The sequence below is a fragment of the Hippopotamus amphibius genome, chromosome 9 (assembly GCF_030028045.1).
Source record: "Hippopotamus amphibius kiboko isolate mHipAmp2 chromosome 9, mHipAmp2.hap2, whole genome shotgun sequence".
In the NCBI taxonomy this organism is placed as follows: domain Eukaryota; kingdom Metazoa; phylum Chordata; class Mammalia; order Artiodactyla; family Hippopotamidae; genus Hippopotamus; species Hippopotamus amphibius.
The window spans coordinates 51,101,715-51,117,180 of NC_080194.1; the positions used below are offsets into that span (position 1 = coordinate 51,101,715).

The 15,466-nt window shown below is 34.7% G+C and overlaps 1 protein-coding gene across 2 annotated transcripts in view; it reads left to right on the plus strand.

The window, feature by feature from the left end:
• The window catches only part of PGR (progesterone receptor), a 91,486-nt gene that overhangs the window by 68,978 nt on the left and 7,042 nt on the right, over window positions 1-15,466 (plus strand). For both annotated transcript variants that reach the window (XM_057749217.1, XM_057749218.1), the window contains 2 exons: window positions 3,294-3,438; window positions 5,026-5,156. In XM_057749217.1, the coding sequence (XP_057605200.1) occupies window positions 3,294-3,438; window positions 5,026-5,156 (276 nt within the window). The remainder of the gene's footprint in view (window positions 1-3,293; window positions 3,439-5,025; window positions 5,157-15,466) is intronic.

Consider the following 15,466-nt stretch of genomic DNA (forward strand, 5'->3'; position numbering starts at 1 on the left):
AGTTTTTGCAGGAGCACAACCTGTATATATTATCAAAACTCTGGAATTAAGCCAGGAGAACCTGGAAGGTCATATAGGCCATGTGTTACTGTATGCTTTCTTTTCAGTTTTTTTTAGGCATTCAGGATTGGACAGCTTGTGACAGAAATTATCAGGTCAAGTCACTTTAAAGGAAAGGGCATTTTTCTTCACTACTTGTTGAACACAATTACGAGCCATCCATCACTTCTCTGTGTGCAGGTTTTCAGTTTGATCCTCATCTCAAATGCACTGAGTTTACCTGATCATTATCATCAGTGGGAATTTGACCTCAGTGTTCCCGTCTTTGTTTCAGTATAAAGTAATGAATGATATTATAGTTAATGGTAAAAAAAAAAAATGCACTTCTGTACCAAGCATGTTCAAGTCAATTTAACATTGTACATTATCTCAGATAAGCCCTCTAAAAGGGGGAGTAAATAAAACTACTTTCTTAGTTGTTTTCTATTCTGTTAAATAGAAAGGATATACTTTCTGCTATAAATATTGGTAATTTCATAAGTTTTAAGTTATTTCAGCAAGATTTGCCCTTTATATTACAATATACTAAAAAAAGACCAAGTCCATATGTGCCTCCCTTGAGGGTGTCTTGCTTTGCAAAAATTGAGAAAGTTTATCTCTTATCAAATGATCCTAAACTTTATGAAAGAACTAATTATCCACTTTTTAAAGCCTGAAAAATTTTCAGTTTACAAGTGGCATTTCTTTACTAGATTTATTGTATTGAGTGACTCATAATTTAAAAAAAAAAGAGAGAGAGAGGTAATGTATAAACATGAACTTCAAGATGCATGTATGACATATGAAAATGAAGAGAGGATTATGAAAATTGCATGCCAGATTTTTCTTGGCTAGTTATTTAAGGAGTATTTCTATACCTAAATAAATCAGGATGTAAGCAATAAACACCAACTCTATTAATTTTTAAAGACAAAAACAAAAAACCTCTGGCTATCAAAAACAAAACAAAAAGGAAAAAATAATTTTCTGGAATGACATCAATGATTCACTGAATAGAAGCTAGAGGACAAGTCTGGAAAGTAGGCAGAAACCAAGGCATCTCTGGAGGGCCAATAAACACATCACAAATGCCCCCATTGGATCCCACTGTCATTAGGCACCACCACTATCATGAATAAAGGCTAACCATGTCTTTACCTTTGTTTTACTATTTTTTTTTTTTTGCTTCAAAGTTCAGGTAGTAGGTGTTTCACAGATGGAACAGATCACAAGCCCAGGGAAAGAGGCCTTAGCCAGCTTCCTTGCTGGGAAAGTGGGGTACTTGCTCTCACCAAACTACAGCCAGTGGAAACTCTACTTGCATAGAGGAATAAAAGGGAGGGAGAGAAGGAGGGAGGGGAGAAAATTAAACACTGAAGAGTAACCCCCCACAAAGGGGCAAATATCTGCTATGGTACCACTAGTTATGAGTATGTGCTAGGGTTGTTTTTGGTCCCTCTGAGACTAAGAATTTCTAGGAGAATAGCAGTCTTCCTACTATTCATATGAAGATAGGACTATCTGGAGTGTATGGAGAGAAGATAGATTGCCTCTTCTGCTACCTACCTTGAGATAATTAACCAAATCAGGAAATACATTTCTTTTGCCCTTGAGATCTAAGGAATTAAGTTTTGCTTTTGTTTTACTTTCGAAGTAGGTCATTTGTAAGTGGACTTCAGTGGAGTCTTAGAAGGAATAGATGCTATTTAAAAAGCTTTATAGAAAGTGATGTTCTACCAAAACACTTGTTTTTCTTTATACCTTTAATGAAATATTTCATTCACTTTATTGTTTCAGATACACTCAGGTACAAATAATTTAAATTTTATACCTTTCGCTCAGATAGCTCCTCATACCTCTATTTCGTATATATGTGGATATCCCATCAGTCCCTCAAACAGGTCCAAAACTTACTATTTTCTCTCTAGCCTGTTTCTCCTCTTTTATTTTGTCTCAGTAATGCTGTTATCATCACCCACCATTCAAGTAAAAAAACTGAAAGATCTATTTGATTCCCTATTCCTCCTACCTATATACAATCAGTTGCCAGATTTCTTTGATTTTACTCTTTAAACGTTTCTCTGATGCACTCCACCTTCTCTTCTCACCTTGACTGATTTCAGGCTTTTATAATCTCTCACCTGGCTTTTGGCCATAGCTCCCAATTTCTCTCCCTAACTTCAGACCGTTTCCCTTGAATCTATCCTCCACGTGGCTACCAATGAGCCGTGCATAACATAAATCAGGCTGTATCACTCCCATTGCTCCTTAATAGGCATACAAGACCATCCATGATCTGACAACCCCAGCCCACTCCTCCAAGCGCCTCTTTGCCTCTCCCTCCTTTAAGTTCATCAGTGCTGAGCTGGTCATCTTCCCCCAAGCAGGCAAAAAGAGAATTGGAAAGAGATGGAGAGAAAACTTTGACTATGTAAGTCAAGATACATTTGCCTTTTCCCTGCCATCCTTCCTCTGCCACCAACACCAGGGAAAGGCCTAAAAGAGGGAGGTTGTGAAGGTGTAAAAGACCAGAGCATTCACACCACACACACACACACACACACACACACACACATACATACCCGTATACACACAGATTCTAAACCTCTTAAGCCATATGGAAGTTTAAAATGAGACTGGATTAAGTTTCAAAGAGCAAAAGTGACCAGAAAACTATGGAATCTACCCAAAATTAAGAATTGTTAAAGAAACATTAGACATATAAAACCAATTTATGTTTAAATCCCAAAGAAGTAAGATTCCTCAACAAACTGACTCTATTCTGCTCAGGCATTATCTCTGCGGGCAGTTTTCTGATCTCCCTATTGCCTGGTGTATTCCCTCTTACCTCCTCTATCACAGTACTTACGTGCTTGTCTCTCCTGTTGAGTTGCAAGCTTCTTTTAAGGGCAAAGGATTGTGTCTTACTCATCTTCAAAACCCCAATATTTTAACACAGTGGCTGGCACACAATTAGCTTCAATAAATGAGTGTTGCATGAATGAATGATAGATGTTTGATTTAATTAGTGAACACACAAAAATGATAAATCACAGTAACTAATGTAAATAAATTCCAGTCTCTTCTTCTTAGTTTTTCGAACTCTATTATTATTATTTGTTGATTTTTTGTGTAAATATATTGAGATTGAAAACATTGTATTACCCTACTTACATCCATTTCAAATTTTTATTTATTTTTAATGTTTTTGACAATGATTTTTGTGATCATTTTGTATTTAATTTGTTTTGTAGGTTTTCGAAACTTACATATTGATGACCAGATAACTCTCATCCAGTATTCTTGGATGAGCTTAATGGTATTTGGACTAGGATGGAGATCTTATAAACATGTCAGTGGACAGATGCTATATTTTGCACCTGATCTAATACTAAATGAGTAAGTAGTAACTTGACATTTGTTGTTATTATTATCAAAAGTGTATATGTAGGATAATCTTGAAGATTACATTTCAGTAGGTGATCATACATCTAGTGTCCTAAATAATAGATTTTCCTGAAAGATTTATCATAACTACCTGAGGATATAGCTTTAAATGACAATATTCATAAAATTGTATTATTTTATGAGTGATTTGATATCTGGAGCTTTTTTTTTTTTTTACTTCAATTAATAGTAGTTGTAACAAATCAGAATTTTTTAAACTTCAAAAATATATCCCCAAAAAAATAAAAAAATAAAAAATAGGAAAAGAACCCCCCCAAAAAAAAAATCAAGAAATATACTTAAAGACAAAATTAAATGTTTAGCTTATCCAGTTAAAATTTTTACAATTATAGTAATGAAGGTAATGAAGTAAATGAGGAATATTTTTACATGTAACTATTGACATACCTTCAAAAAGCAAAAATATTATCTTTCTTCTTAGAGGAAAAATTAGACTGGTAATTTATTTAAAACATTGAAAGATAATATATTGATATTGAATTCAATTTGCTTGATTATATTGGAATTTCTGTAATTAACTTTCTACATATAACTTTAAACTGAGTAAGAATCTTTTCATGAAAATATTTATACTGTCCTAATGGTGCATGCTGACTCAGAATTATATAACATGATAATTTATACTTGGATAAGTCTTTACAGATTGCAGGTAACTTTCATATATTTTATTCCATTTTATCCTACAATCCCTTGAAATTGTTAAGGAATCAGCACCCTTTATTTCACAGTTCAGGAAACTGAGGCAGAGGAGATTGCATAATTTGCCAAAGAATTTGAGTGACAGTTGGAATTAATCTTAGCTCTTCAAGAGTCAAAATCTAGTTTTCTTTTTTTTCCACTATTCTACTTCTTTGACTAGTGCAGATATTACAAAACAGTACAGAGTTGAGAAAATACCTTAAGTAAATTTCCTCAACATTCAGAATTTGTGTTTGTCTTGTCAATTATTTAATGCTTGCTAATGTTGTCTCTTCTATATTACTATACATTTCCTCTAGAATAGTTCACAGTATAACTATTTTATACTGAATACACTAAACTGAATACACTGAACTATTCTACACTATTTAATTTCTGTGAATTGAATTCAATCTCCCATTGGATTGCACACAAAATTTTATTTATTTTTTTCCATAGAAAAAAATCAGTAAATAAAGTATTTCCTGAGTGTTCCTCAGCACCACATTTCAGCTCCCACAACTTTATTCTCCTTTCTTAGGTTAGGTTTTTAACATGTGATAACAAAAGTGAGAAATGACATTAATCTTAATTAATGTGTATGTAATAGAATTTTCTAACTTCAAATTTTTTAACCTCAAAAATCCAGTATTGTGAGTAAATTTAGGAGATGTTTAAAATTTCAAATATTGAGTTTGTTTATAAAAACTCATTTTCAACAAGTCAGGTAATTACTAAATTTCATAATCTCTGATAAATTACATAAACTGGCTATGATACTGTGTGTGGTTTTTTTTTTTTCCTGTTGCTTTTTCTTTTGTGTGTTGTGTGTGGTGCAAGACAGCGGATGAAGGAATCATCATTCTATTCATTATGCCTTACCATGTGGCAGATCCCACAGGAGTTTGTGAAGCTTCAAGTTAGCCAAGAAGAGTTCCTCTGTATGAAAGTATTGCTACTTCTTAATACAAGTGAGTGAGCATAAGTAACTTAATACAAGATATTTACTTTCTTAAATTTTAATTCATTAGGAAGGTCTCAAACAACAAAATGGTCATATGATTATACATGAGCTATGAATCTTAGATAACTGTGAAAGAGAAACATCCATAGACGATAATGACATTACTTCATTTTTCTTAGGTTTTATCTGTCACCTAACACTAGCCCATCAATGAAGCCAGTTTCTATTGTTTTTTAGGTAAAACATAATTAAATGACTTTTTCATATTTATCCAATTAGGTATTATAAACTAATTAATACTGCATAAACAAAAACTATGCTTCCCTCCATCCCATCCCACAAAGGATTTATTCTATAAAACACATAATTTCATTTGTAACTATTCTCTTTATGTCAGGATAGGCTAATGGTTATAGCACATAACTGCAAAGATCAGTAGCATAATATAATAGCAATTTATTTATTACTCGCAGTCAGTCCACTGGGTTGGCAAGAAGACTCAGGCTCTTTTCATCCAGGGGCTCTACACTTTTGTATCTCCTTGGAGTCCTCCATTGGATCTGACTAGAAGATGAGCACTGAGTAAGAAAATGTTTAGAGACAAGACATGGAACTGTCTTCCACCCACATTCTGTGGTCCACCTCAACTGCAGGAGAGGCTGGGAAATGCACCCTAGCTGTATACCCCCAAGGAAAAGGAAATGATGTATTATGAAACAGCATTGGTCACCAGATGGATGGGCAGATATCCATTCATTGTTTTTAATACACAAAGAACACAATGCACCTCTGCTTCAGTGGATCTTCCAGGGTCTGGGTGGGAAATGTTTTTAAATTGCTTCTACCTTTTACCCTTTTCTGTGCCATTTCCATGCACAGATAGACTCGGCCTTTGAACATCTGAATTGGTCCTTCCTTCACTCATAGTGATTTGAAAGGAAACCACAGAGAACTAAGACCTTAGGTAGAAAGTGAGCCAAGAGTCTTTCTCGGTGACGATTTTGCAGAGACTTCCTTCTAATGGCATAACTCTCAAATGGTGGGGCTTGGGTAATATTTCAAGAGGAAAGGCAAAAAAACTGAACTCTTAAGAAGGAAGTTTACCTCATGAAATCTGTGCCCAGATACAGATTAATACAGGACCTAAGGATCCTTAGCCCTTTCCCCCACCCTTGGAAGCCCTTTTGGAGCACAGGCCTTCAAGCCTAATTTGATGAAAAAGCATAAAGTGGATTAAAGGAATTGGTATAGGACTGGCCAAGAGAGTCAACTGGAATAAATTTAAGAATACAACAGTTAACTCCTGTCATTCTTTTCTTGACAGTAATGAATCCAATAGCAGATATATCATAGATAGTCGTAGATCTCCCAAACTAGTTGATATAATTAATATAATTCTGTATTTATGGGTAGGCTACTCTATGCTGGGGACCAAACAACCCCGAATCTCCATAGCTTATCAAAAAAAATTTTAAGTATTTATTCTTTTTACTATATTTCCAGTGTAGATCAACAAGGTGGCTCATAGTCATCACTCAGGTGTCCAGGCAAATGGAGGCTACATCTTGACACATGCTTCCATAATCATTAGAGCAGTGGTAAGGAAAGGAAATGGTAAGGGAAGAAAGGGGAGATACATAGGACTTCCACTCACATAACGTAGAAAGCAAGGTTTTTGGCCACTTGCAACTTTAATAAAAGGGAAAATCATATTTTTAGTGAATGGTACTATATATATACACACACACACACACGCACACATATATACACATATATAAATTATATATTATTACATATAATAACTTGTGAAATAAAATTTACACAAATTTTAATGGGATTTTTGAGGAGAGACTTGGCAGAGCTATTGAAAATTCATCTTTAAGCCTTAAAAAATTGGTAAGTATTACAAAAATTTGGGGACAGGGAGAGAATTAGAAATCCACAATAATAAATAGAGTATGGAAGGAGAATACATACACTGAATTGTTAGTCAAGTCAGACTAGTGTATGCTAGAACTTAATATGCTGTAGTGGAAACATCACAAATCTTTGAGTATGGAACAAATAAATATTGTTGTGAAAAAGAGCTTTATATGGGGAAAACTTAGCTTGGATATTTAGTTCAAATGGTTTCCTAAAATAAATGGCACATAAGTGTAAACACTTAAATTGTTAAAAAATAAGCTAAAAGGAATATAAATAACTTAGAAATCTCAAGTAAGGAATACCTTTTTAAAAATAAATGCAATAGGACAGTTGGCAAAGGAAAAGTTCAATGATTTGATAAGAATTTAAACCACCCATTTTCCATTAAAAATTAAAATACAGATATCCAGGAAAATATGACAGTTTGAACATACACTTTTATCACTGTTCCTAACAAAACTACATAAAATATTAGTGAAGGGATTTTTAAATAATAAAAGGGAAAGAAAATGAAAGAAGAATCAATAGCAATAAAATTCTGCAAGCCAGCAAGTAGAACTAATTTAGCATACCTGTAAAGGTAGAGGTAGGCCAGAAGTAAGAAAAGTCAAAAAGCACCTTGATTTGCATCACTGAACCTCTAACATGTTTTGCAGTTAGTGACAACAACCTTTTTTTTTTTTTGAAATGAGAGTGAAAGTAGAATTTAAAACACCAAGTTCTGTTGAAAATCTATTTCCAAATATCACCCACCCATGCAATTGTTCTTCTACAACTAAGGCGTAGGTTTATTCACTGAAGAGGATATAACAGAAGGCAGCTGGATTGGTTAACTGCAGACACTGATGAAGGTGAGGGGTTCAGCAGTGGAAACAGATAAGAATATATACCAAATATTGAGACACCATCTTCCAAACCCACCTGTCTTCTTTAACACTGTCATCTAGGTTTATATTCTCCAGATAGGAAAATGAAAGATACTTCTTTAAAGAATTTGTTTAGCTGGAAAGAAAAAAGAACTAAATATGCTAATAGCAGGTGTTTCTCTTTGAAATAGCTCAGCCAGATTGCCTTGCACTAAAGCTCACAATCAGTAAGCACTACCCATTCAAACAGAACTATCAGTCAGCTTTTTAGTTTTCCACCCTTGAATATAAATGAACAACCGAGGTACCTGAGGAAGGCCTTTGACATCAAAGACAAAGCCAAAAGAGAACAGAAACTTGGAGGAAACAGAGACAATGGAGGGAGATGAAAACGTCAAAAAAAAAATTAAAAGCCATCCTTCTTTAGAAAGATAAAAGAACATTTTCCATCCAGAAAACAATAACTGGATACATGAAAAAGGAATAACACAAAGAAAGAAAAGATCTCTTGGAAATTTTAAAAAATACACACACACACACACACACACACACACACACACAGAATTTAAAAGTGAGTATAGGCATTGGAAGACAAAGTTGGAAAACCTCTCAAAAGTAGAGCAAAAAAACAAACACAGAAAAGAAAGAAAAATCACTGTTCAGAAGGCAGTCCAGCACTCAAATCTAGAAAGAGATAATAACAAAACATTAGAAGAAGAAATAAAGAGGAAAACATTAAGGGAATAATCAATCTTTTTAACAAATGGTATATGGAAAACTTCATTCAAAAAAATTAAGTTGGACCCTTACCTTACATTATATGCAAAAATTAACTTGTCATTTTGGAGAGAGGTGGCCAAGATAATGGAGTAGGAAGAATTTGAACTCACCCCCTCCCACAAACACACCAAAATTACAGCTATTTACAGAGCAACTATCTATGAGAAAACTGAAGACTAGGAGAAAAGATTTTTCCATAATAAAAGAGATAAATAAGGAACTGCAGTGACATGGGTAGCAGGGGTGGAGACGTCCTATAATCAGGACCTACATCTCTGGGTCAGCAATACAAAAATAGAAGGAACATCACAATTGTAGAGGTCCTTTCCAAGAAGCAAGGGGTTTTCTAAGAACCTCACAATTGTAGACGTCCTTTCCTACATCAGGTTCCCCAGTCTTGGGTCCTGCACCAAGAAGATGAGCCCCCATAATATCTAGCTTTGAAAACCAGCAGGGCTTACGTTTGAGAGAGCTGGAAGGCTATAAGAAACAGAGACATTACTTTTAAAGAGCACATGCACAGTCTTGCATACTCCCAAGTAATAGCACAATGGCAGTAATTTGAAAGGAGCCTGGGTCAGACCCACTTGCTTATCTTGGAGAGCCCCCCAGAAAGGCAGGAGGCAACTGGGACTACCCCTGGGAACAAAGATGCCGACGGCAGCCATTTTGAGGAGCTCATTCTACCGTGATAACACAGGGGTTGGCAAACATCATTTTCGAGTCCTTTCTCTGGATATTAGCACCAGGGGCTTACCTGCCCTCCAGCAAACAGGTATTGGCCCCAAGCCACCCTGGGCTGCACAGCTACACAGGGACCCAGCTCTCCCCACTAGTGGGCCTATAGCCACCACTTGAGGCAGGGACTCACAGCCAACCAACCCTCCCAGTGCACCCACAGTTGTCAGTCCCACCACAACAGAAGGACACATGCAGTCCACATACTAGAGAATGTAGTTGTGATGGTGAGAGGGGAACATACTGCTGGGTCCCTAGAAAATCTCATTCATAAGGCCAGTTCTCCAAGATTGGGAAATATAACCAACCTACATAACACATAGAAATAAACACAGAGAGTTGGGCAAAATGAGAATAAAGAGGAATATGTTCCAAACAGAAAAACAAAACAAAATCTCTAAAAAAGAACTGAATGAAGTGGAGATAAGCAATCTGCCCCCCCCCCCACCACCACCATGCACACACACAAAGATTTCAAGGTAATGATCATAAAGATATTCATGAACACAGTGAGAATTCCAACAAAGAGTTAAAAAGTGTAAAGAACCAATCTCCAGGACAGGGAGGGCGGGAGGGAGTCGCGGGAGAGAGGGGATATGGGGATATATGTATAAATACAGCTGATTCACTTTGGTATACCTCAAAAGCTGGTACAAGAGTGTAAAGCAATTATTTTCCAATAAAGAGCTTAAAAAAAAAAAAATCTGAGCTGAAGAATACTATACCTGAAATAAAAAATACAGTAGAAAGAAACAATCGGTTAAATGATACAGAGGAATAGATCAGTGATCTGGAAGATGAAGTAATATAAATCCTCCAAGCTGAACAGAAAAAAGAAAAATGAATTTTAAAAAATGAGGATAGTTTATGAGACCTCTGGGACAATATCTAGCATACTAACCTTTGCATTACATGGTCCCAGAAAGAGAGAAGAGTGAGAAATGGATTGAGGGACTTCCCTGGTGGCACAGTGGTTAAGAATCTGCCTGCCAATGCAGGAGACATGGGTTCGATCCCCGGTCCAGGAAGATTCCCACATCCTGTGGAGCAACTAAGCCTGTGCACCACAACTACTGAGCCTGCACTCTAGAGCCCGCGAGCCACAACTACTGAGCCCACATGCCTAGAGTCCATGCTCCACAACAAGAGAAACCACTGCAATGAAAATCCCATGCACCACAATGAAGAGTAGCTCCTGCTCACCACATCTAGAGAAAGCCCACACGCAGCAAGGAAAACCCAACAGAGCCAATAAATAAATAAATAAATTTTTTAAAAAAAGAAGAAAAAGAAATGGGTTGAGAACTTAAATAATAGCTGGAAAAATTCGCTAACCTGAGGAAGAAAATAGACATCCAGATCCAGGAAGCTGTAAATAAGATGGACCCAAAGAGGTCCAAACCAAGACACATTATACTTAAAATGGCAAAAGTTAAAGACAAAGACAGACTTTTAAAAGCAGCAAGAAAAAAACAGCTAGTCACATACAAGAGAACTCCTATAAGACCATCCACTAACTTTTCAGCCAAAAGTTTACAAAAAGAAGAGCATATGATTCATTCATAGTTATGAAAGGAAAAAACCTACACAAAGAATACTCTACCTGGCAAGGATATCATTCAGATTTAAAGGAGAGAAAAAGAATTTCACAGATGAACACAAGCTAGAAGAGTTCAGTACCACTAAACCAGCTTTATAAGAAATGTTAAAGAGACTCCTCTAAGCAGAAGGGAAAAGCCACAACTAGAAATATGAAAGGAAAATTCTTACCAGTAAAGATAAAAATACAGTAAAGATAGTAGATCACCACTTGTAAAGCTATTAAAAGTTTAAAAGACAGAAGTAGTAAAATCATCTATATACTATAAGTAGTTAAGGGATACACACAATAAAAGGATATAAAATGCTGTCTAAATATATGAAGCAAACAATAACAACCATGAAGGGAGAAATTGACAGTAATATAATAATAGCAGGGGACTTTTAACACCCCACTTACATCAGTGTACAGATCATCCAGACAGAAAGTCAATAAGGAAACATGGGCCTTAAATGAAACATTAGACTAGATGGACTTAATAGATATGTACAGAACATTGCACTCAAAAACAGGAGAATACACATACTTTTTAAGTCCACATGGAACGTTTTTCCGGGGTAGATCACATGCTAGGCCACAAAATAAGTCTCAGTAAATTTAAGAAAAATGAAATAATATCAAGTATCTATTCTGAACACAATGGTATGAGACTAGAAATCAACTACAAGGAAAAAGCTGGAAAAAAATACATGGAGTTTAAGCAGTATGATTCTAAACAACCAATGGGTCACTGAAGAAATTAACAGAAAATAAAAATGTACCTTGAGACAAATGAAAATGGAAAACAAATGTTCCAAAATCTATGGGACATAGCCAAAGCCAAAGCAGTTCCAAGAGGGATGTTTATAGCAATACACGCCTACCTCAAGAAATGAACAAACAAACAAAAAATATCAAATGAATGATCTAATCTACACCTAAAGGAACTAGAGAAAGAAAAGCAAACAATAACCAAACTTAGTAGAAGGAAAGAAATTAACATCAATACAGAAATAAATGAAACAGACATTAAAAAAAAAAAAAACACAGTAGAAAAGATCACTGAAACTAAAAGCTGGTTCTTTGAAAAGATAAACAAAATTGATAAACCCTTAGCCAGGATCACCAAGAAAAAAAGGGAGAGGGCCAGTAAAAATAAAATCAGAAATGAAAGAGAAGTTACAACTGTCACCACAGAAATACAAAGACTGTAAGAGATTAGTACAAATAATATGTACCAATTAGTACAAATATGCCAATAAAATGGACAACCTAAAAGAAATGTTAGAAATGTGCAATCTCTAAGAGTGAATTAGGAAGAAACAGAAAATATGAAAAGAATGATTACCATTAATGAAATTGAATCAATAATCCAAAAATTCCCCACAAACAAAAATCAAGGACCAGGTGGCTTCACAGGTGAATTTTACCCCTATCCTTCTCAAGTATTAAAAAAAATTAAAGAGGCCAGCATTCTATGAAGTCAGCATCATGCTGATACCAAAACCAGACAAACATACCACAAAAAAAAAAAAAAAAAAAAAAAAATTACAGGCCACTGCTGAACACAGATGCAAAAACTCTCACCAAAGTATTAGCAAACTGAATTCAATAATACGTTAAAAGGATCATGCACCATGATCCAATGGGATTTATCCTAGGGATGTAAGGAATCTTCAGTATCTGCAAATCAATCAATATAATAAACCAAATTAACAAATTGAAGAATAAAAACCATATGATCATCTCAATAGACACAAAAAAAGCTTCTGAGAAAATTCAACGTCCATTTATGATAAAAACTCTTAACAAAGTGGGTGTAGCAGGAACAGATCTCAATATAATAAAGACCATATATGACAAACCCTCAGCCAATGTCATACTCAGTAGTAAAATCTGAAAGCATTTCCTCTGAGATTGGGAACAAGCCACCGATGCTCACTTTCATCACTTTTATTCAAGAAAATATTAGAAGTTCTACTCACAGAGTCAGACAAGAAGAAGCAACAAATACTATTCATATTGGAAAAGAAGAAGTAAAACTGCCACTGTTTGCAGATGACATGATACTATATGTAGAAAATCCTAAAGATGCTACCAAAAAACTAATTAAACTAATAAATGAATTCAGTAAAGTCATAGGAGAGAAAATTAATATACAGAACTATGTTGTATTTCTATACACTTATAATGAACTATCAGAAAGAGAAATTAATAAAACAATTCCATTTACAATTGTATCAAGAACAATAAAATACCTAGGAATAAATCTAACCAAAGATATAAAAGACCAGTAATCTAAAAACTGCAAGACATTGGTGAAAGAAATTGAAGATAACAAAAAAAAAAGTTAGCTAATGCTCATGGATTGGAAGAATTAATATTGGTAAAATGATCATACTACCCAAGGCTCTCTGCAGAGTCAATGCAGTCTCTATCAAAATACCACAGGCATTTTCCACAGAACTAGAAAAAATAACTGTAAAATTTGTATGGAAACACATAAGACCCTGACTATCCAAAGCAATCTCGAAAAAGAACAAAGCTGGAGCTATTAAGTGCCCTGATTTCAAACTATACTACAAAACTATAGTAATCAAAACACTATGGTAATGGCACAAAAACAGACACATAGATCAATGAAACACAATTGAGATCCTAAAATAAATCCATACTTATAAGATCAACTAATCTAACACAAAGGAGGCAAGAATATACAATGAGAATACAGCCTTTTCAGTAAATGGTGGTGAGAAAAATGGACAGCTACATGCAAAAGAATTAAACTGGACCAATTTCTCACACTGTATACGAAAGTAAACTCCAAATGGATTAAAGACTTAAATGTAAGACCTGACACCATAAAATTCCTACAATATGTGTTTCATTGCCTATGTTTGGCAGTATGCCCTTTGCCATTGGTCTTAGCTGTATTTTTTGGATCTATCTCCTCAGTCAAGGTCAACAAAAGCAAAAATAAACAAATGGGACTACATCAAACTAAAAAGGTTTGCATGGTGAAGGAAACTATCAACAAAATGAAAAAGTATCTTACTGAATGGGAGAAGATATTTGCAAATTCTATATTTGATAAGGAGTTAGTATCCAAAATGAACAAAGACTCATACAACTCAATATCAAAAAACAAACAACCTGATTAAAAATTGGGCAGAGGACCTGAATAGACATTTTTCCAAAGAAGAAACTCAGATGGCCAACAGACACATGAAAAGATGCTCAATGTTACTAATCAACAGGGAAATACAAATCAAAACCACAATGAAATACTACTTCACACTTGTCAGAATGGCTTATCATTAAAAAGACAGCAAGTAACAAATGTTGACAAGGATGTGGAGAACCGGGAACCCTTGTGCACCATTGGTAGGATTGTAAGTTGGTACAGCCACTATGATAAATAGTATGGAAGTTCTTCAAAAAATTAAAAATAGAAATGCCATATCCTCCAGCAATTTCACTTCTGTGTATTTACCTGAAGAAAACAAAAACACTTATTTGAAAAGATATATGCATCCAGTGTTCATTGCCTCACTATTTATAATAGCTAAGATACGGAAGCAATCTATGCGTCCATTGATAGACACATGGATAAAGAAGATGTGGTATGTGTGTATATATATGGCAATATATAATGGAATATTACTGAGCCATAAAAAAAGAAATCTTGCCATTTACAACAATATGGATGGATCTAGAGAGTATTATGCTAAGTGAAATGATTCAGAGAAAGACAGATATGTGATCTCACTTATATGTGGAATCTAAAAAACAAAACAAACAACTAAAACAAAATGAAAACAGACTCATAGATACTGAGAACAAATAGGTGGTTGCCAGAGGGGAGGGGAGTAGGGGCAAAATAGGTGAAGGGAATTAAGAGGTGCAAACCTCCAGTTATAAAATAAATAAGCCAGGGCATGTAATATGCAGCCTAAGGAATATTGTCAGTAATATTGTAATAACTTTGTATGGGAACAGATGTTTTCTAGACTTATTGTGGTACTCATTTCATAATGTATGCAATGTCAAATCATTATGTGGTACACCTGAAATTAACATAATATTGTACATCAGCTATGTTTCAACAGAAATTTTAATTAACAAATCAAAGAACTAGATCTAAGAACTAAAACTATGAAACCCTTAGAAGAAAACATAGAGGGAATGTTTTATGACATTGGATTTTGCAGTGATTTCTTGAATATAAAACCCAAAACACAGGCAACAAAAGAAAAAGATAAATAGACTTTATCAAAATTTAAAACTTCTGTGTATCAAAGGACACAACACAAAGAAAAGGCAACCCATTGAATTGGTGAAAATACTGAAAATCATATATCTGCTAAAGTAAAAGTATTAATTCAGATGTTGTAAAGAACCTCTACAATTCAGCAATAAAAAATAAAC